The 6,000-nt window shown below is 36.5% G+C and overlaps 1 protein-coding gene across 2 annotated transcripts; it reads left to right on the top strand.

Moving 5' to 3' along the window:
• The first annotated feature begins 1,820 nt into the window (after nt 1-1,820).
• LOC112512136 (tubulin alpha chain-like) lies at nt 1,821-5,319 on the top strand. Of its 2 annotated transcripts, XM_025117983.1 has the most exons (5): nt 1,821-2,017; nt 3,079-3,313; nt 3,553-3,923; nt 4,549-5,009; nt 5,092-5,319. In XM_025117983.1, the coding sequence occupies exons 1-5, from the start codon at nt 1,925-1,927 to the stop codon at nt 5,213-5,215; spliced, it is 1,284 nt and encodes a 427-aa protein (XP_024973751.1). In that variant the 5' UTR covers nt 1,821-1,924; the 3' UTR covers nt 5,216-5,319. The 2 variants fall into 2 exon arrangements, with proteins under 2 accessions (XP_024973751.1, XP_024973750.1); XM_025117982.1 differs by having other exon boundaries at nt 4,549-5,319.
• Nucleotides 5,320-6,000: the final 681 nt, after the last annotated feature.

The raw sequence follows: 6,000 nt of genomic DNA, 5'->3' as shown, positions 1-6,000 counted from the left end.
AAAATTTAACACTACCACTTACTTACCGGGTAGGACTTTAGTCCACTAAAACGATATCGTATGCAACAATATATCCAGTAAGCGCTTACCATGGTAAGAGTCGTCGCCCTCACTTACCGGGTAAAACTCTCGGTCCTTGTCTCCCTCTTACCGGGTAAGATTATTGGTTCTTACCATATTCATCCGGTAAGGTAATGTGATTTGATAAGTCTTACCCGGGTAAACGTTTGGTAATCAGTCCCTAACTTAGATACAAATGAATATTTTATTGTTTTTCAATTTTTAAAATTAAAATAAAAAGTAAACTACAAAATTTGAATCTCGTGGTTTGTCAAAAATAACATTTTTCGTCCTTACAGTTTTAAAATTAAAGATCGTTATCATGATTTTCAAAAAATCATTTAGTTAAATAAGAAGTCTTATTGTCATTTTATCAATTTTTTTTGTCCTTTACCTAATCAAAAACCACATGAACCAAATTACAAAATCGATTTTGGTTGAATAAAAGAAAAAAAAACCGGAAATAGGAAATGACCAAATCTAGACATCTTTTTAGGGGGTGTCTGGGATTGCTTATAAAAACAACTTATAAATTTATTTCGGTATTGTACCGGTAATAAACATTTTTGAGTGTTTGGATAAACAACTTATACTGGTGTCAAACCGATAATAAAAAGTTTTTGAAGAAGTTAAACCATTCTAACTTATAATAAGTTGATAAACACTTTTGTAGAAAAATATAAGTTATTTCAAATAAGCAATCCCAAACACCCCTTAAATCAGACTATCTTATAATTTCGAAACTGTAGAAACAAAAAGTATTATTCACAAATTTGTAGTTTAAAATAAACTCTTTATTTTTAGGTTTAAATAAAGGGAAAATGACAAAACTAATTACTTTATACAACCATTTTACACAAAATAACCAATTTTTAGGGGTTTTACAAAACTAACCACACGGATCTCCCCCGAGGGCGATCCATACTAGTGGGGGGCGATCCGGCATTTTTCTTAGAAATTTTTTTTAAAATTTCTTTTTTTCCACTTGGGGCGAGCCATGTCATCGGATCGCCGCTGGGGGCGATCCAGGCTATTTTTCTTCTTTTTTTAAATTTTATTTCTTTTTTTTGTAATATCAATTTCACTATAAATACCAACCTCCTATTTCATAATTTTTCACACTTTCTCTTTCATTTATTTTCTCCTATATTTTACTCTCACAACCCTTAACCCATTAAACACAATAAACCATCACAAAACATGAAATCACGTCAAAGTGATGATGTTTGTATGTATCTTCGAAGTGGCGGTAACATTTATATATATGGAGATGCATTACGTAAAAAAACGATATTTACGTATTTTCACGTATGTATGTACGTATATATGTGTACGTATGTATATACGTATATATATACCTACTTACATTTACATAAAAAAACGATATAAATTGCAGTAATATATATATATATATATATATATAAGTGGAAAAAAAGAAATTTTAAATTTTTTTTTTTCTAAAAAAAGGCCGGATCGCCCCCACTAGTACGGATCGCTCCCGGGGGAGATCTGTGTGGTTAGTTTTGTAAAACCCTTAAAAACTAGTTATTTTTGTAAAACCCTTAAAAACTAGTTATTTTATATAAGAATGCTATATAGTATAAGAATGTTAGTGGTTATTTTCATGATTTTTCCTTAAATAAATAATGGACAGTAACCTTTGGTGGTTAAATCCATCATGTCACCTGTGTAGTTCTTAGCTGGCAAACCATGCAGATGAGCCTATAAAAATCCCCCAATTTCACAATCAGATTCCCACAATCAAATCAGTTGGAGAGGCGTCTTAATAAACGCCCTTCAAATTTCTCTCATCTTCAAAATCCATTCCTAGATCCCTGATTTTGATTTCACAATCCAGCCGAAAATGAGGGAGTGCATCTCGGTTCACATCGGACAGGCCGGTATTCAGGTCGGAAATTCCTGCTGGGAGCTTTACTGCCTCGAGCACGGCATTCAGGTAACTGTTTCCTCCGTTTTAGTTTTATGTTAATGCTTGTTTGGTCTAGAGTTCTGATGCGTTATCTCGACGGCTAATGATCTATTTGCTAGTTGATTGGATGTTTACTTTTCTGCGTCAATTCATTAGTGTTCAAATTCATTTATATGATTATTCAGATATGTCAGATATGATTATTTGATGTTTTTCCGTCAACGATTTGTGTGAGTTGCTTTTCTGTACTGCTAATATTAGCTGATGAATGTTGGGAACAATCGTGTCCGATCATACAGTATGCTTGTTTTTGTTATATCTAAGATTCATGACCGCGTGTTACTACAGATCGAGTTAAGAATTGCTGTTTTTGCCTAAAATTTCTGTTGAGACTGATGTTACTGTCTTGAATGCGTAATTCTGACGATCGACTGCTATAAGAAAGATGTGTTTGGATATTCTGTTTTATAACTTCATGCCAATGCAATTGGTTGAAATTTGAACCGATGGCTGGACTTCAGTCTATTTGTGATCATCTCAGTATCCAAGTGGTTCCCAAAATCTCTTCTTCCATCGATTTGTTGCGGTTTATTAGGGTTACGTGGGAAGTTGTTTTGTAGATGGGTTATTCACAAAAATTGTCACATTTGGAGATGACACATCACCAAATAACCGGCTTTTTCCAAACTTGCCGTCTGTTTTGCAATATTTTTCCCCCACAAAATCCCTTTTTGTCACGTTTTACGTTTTAGGGCCCATTATGCAAAAAAACCCCGAATTTTCCTAACCCATTTTGCGCTAAATTTAGTGTTATAAAGATCCATTTTGAGACAAAATTATTGTTTGCGAAAGACAAAATATGGGGCTTTTGCAAAAAATATTTTAACTTTGCAAAAAGTAGGCTATTTTTGATGTATCATGTCAAAATATGGCTATTTGGGGATTGCAGTTGGTTTCCCTTCTTCCGTGGATGGAGCCATGGAGTAAGATAATTTTAGTTGAAATTCTCCTTCTTCCGTGAATGTATTATATTTAGAAAAGTTAATGTTTTTGGGTGTGGTTAAATGATGATGTTGTGGGTTTGACAGCCTGATGGCCAGATGCCGAGTGACAAGACTCCTGGGGGAGGTGATGATGCTTTCAACACCTTTTTTAGTGAAACAGGTGCTGGGAAACATGTTCCCCGTGCYATTTTTGTAGATCTTGAGCCCACTGTCATCGATGAAGTGAGGACAGGAACATACCGCCAACTTTTTCATCCAGAGCAGCTCATTAGTGGAAAAGAAGATGCTGCAAACAACTTCGCAAGAGGCCACTATACCAGTAAATACACCATCCTCCTTTTTTTGTGATTATATTTAAGCTTTAGAGTAAATTACATTTTTAGTCCTTGGGGTTTGTTGAAAATTTGTATTTTCGTCCCTATGCTTTTGAAACTATGTTTCATCTCTATGGTTTATAATTCTTTGTTGCTTTGAGAAAGATGACCAAAAGTTAAATTGGAGATGGGGTTCAAAGAAAACTTGTTACTGATTAAATTTCTCTGGATTGTTGTGGTGCAGTTGGAAAAGAGATTGTTGACTTATGCTTGGACCGCATCCGGAAGCTGGCTGACAATTGCACTGGTCTTCAGGGATTCTTGGTGTTCAATGCTGTGGGTGGAGGCACTGGTTCTGGTCTTGGCTCCCTTCTACTGGAGCGCCTGTCCGTGGACTACGGCAAGAAGTCTAAGCTTGGCTTTACGGTCTATCCTTCACCACAGGTTTCAACCTCCGTTGTCGAGCCCTACAACAGTGTGCTCTCTACCCACTCTCTCCTTGAACACACCGATGTTGCTGTGCTGCTTGACAATGAGGCCATCTATGATATCTGCAGACGCTCTCTTGATATCGAGCGCCCCACTTATACCAACCTCAACCGTTTGATTTCCCAGGTCTTGCACTTAATTTTTTTCTTGTTGCACTCAATTTATTGGCTTTATGAGAATATGTAAAACTTCATTAGATAACTCTGTAAATGAGCACTTGAAGAGCTAAGGGGCTTCCAAAACACACACACATATATATATTATATATAATATTAAGGAGAAGTGGTCTAAAAGTCTCTTCGATTGGGATTCCAACACATCCTCTTCAATAGAGGTTAGATGAGCACATATTGTCTAAAGTGTCGAAAGAGGACTAGACAGATACAAAATGCCAAGAGTGTCAAGAGTATTTAGAGCTGTAGACATTGGCTCTGATACCATGTAAGAATGTGGAACCCTATAATATTACTTTCCAAAAGAGCCCTCGAGTAGGAGAAGGGGGTTCCAACATATATAGAAAAGAAATGGTTCAAGTCTAGTTGATGTTGGACTCTAACACGCCCTCTGGATGGGCACATATGTCCTAGAAAGTCGATAGGGGGCTAGATGGATTGAAAATGCTCATACTGTCTGCAGAGTGGTAGACATTGACTGTAAGAGTATTGTGAAATCCATTATATTATTTTTTTAAATAGCCGTTAGGAAAAAATGGCTGATGTGAGACTCTAACAAGGTTAACTTCATTGTTTAGGTCATATCTTCGTTGACTGCATCTCTGAGGTTTGATGGGGCTCTGAACGTGGACGTTACCGAATTCCAAACAAATCTCGTACCATACCCAAGGATCCATTTCATGCTCTCGTCTTATGCCCCGGTTATCTCGGCCGAGAAAGCATACCATGAACAGCTGTCGGTTGCGGAGATCACTAATACGGCATTCGAGCCATCGTCCATGATGGCCAAGTGTGATCCACGACATGGCAAGTACATGGCTTGTTGCCTGATGTACCGGGGTGACGTTGTCCCTAAGGACGTGAATGCAGCCGTGGCGACCATCAAGACGAAACGCACGATCCAGTTTGTGGACTGGTGCCCGACCGGCTTCAAATGTGGCATCAACTACCAGCCGCCGACGGTGGTTCCCGGCGGGGATCTTGCAAAGGTGCAAAGGGCGGTGTGTATGATATCGAATTCGACGAGTGTGGCGGAGGTGTTCTCTCGGATAGACCATAAGTTTGACCTAATGTATTCGAAGAGGGCATTCGTTCATTGGTACGTAGGGGAGGGAATGGAGGAAGGAGAATTCTCGGAAGCACGTGAAGATTTGGCAGCACTGGAGAAGGATTATGAAGAGGTTGGTGCTGAATCTGCTGAGGGTGATGATGATGAGGGAGATTACTGAGCCTATCCTTTCATGAATGTGGTTTGCTTTCTTTTATGCTGTTTGTTGTTCATCATATCAATGTGGTTTCCTTTTTCTTATCTTATGTTATATTTTTAAAGATTTAGGTTACTTGAAATATATAATTGCTTTTATATATATATATATATATATAGAGAGGGATGTTATTCTACACCATTTGACATTCCTACACCCTATACAACCTTCATCTCAACCATTCAATTTTTAATCAATTAATTGTTTCCTAATATAAAATATTAATCATAATTAATAAACTCTATTCATATTCCATAAATATTCAAATCATAATAAATAAACTCCAATCATTTCTATAAATATCTCAATTAATTAGGTTGCAAAGGTTGTACAAATGCATAAGGTTGTAAAAGAAATATACCCTATATATATATATATATATATATATATATATATATATATATATATATAGGGGGAAGGGCGGTGTGTATAATAAATAGTTAAAAACATTTATAAACACATAACATGTTCATATAAATTATTGAAAACGTATGTAAACCAATTTGTAAATCGTATAAAACTCAAATAATCGACCAGGGTTGACTAATTGAGACGGTAAACGTTTATCGGGGTATTAATGAATGGACCAGTATTAATGTAGCACAATTCGGTTTGTTGGTGTGTTTTGGAGATAACCACCCAAAGTTTTGTAGAAACAAGATAGCCACACCTTGTGTTTCATCCAAACATGTCGTGCAAAGAAACAGTTGGTATATCAATGAAATGCATAAATGGCCACACGATATGATATGTTTGTTAAGATGC

Source organism: Cynara cardunculus (genome assembly GCF_001531365.2).
Source record: "Cynara cardunculus var. scolymus isolate 2C chromosome LG 5, CcrdV1, whole genome shotgun sequence".
Lineage (NCBI taxonomy): Eukaryota > Viridiplantae > Streptophyta > Magnoliopsida > Asterales > Asteraceae > Cynara > Cynara cardunculus.
This window is presented reverse-complemented; position numbering and strand designations above follow the sequence as displayed.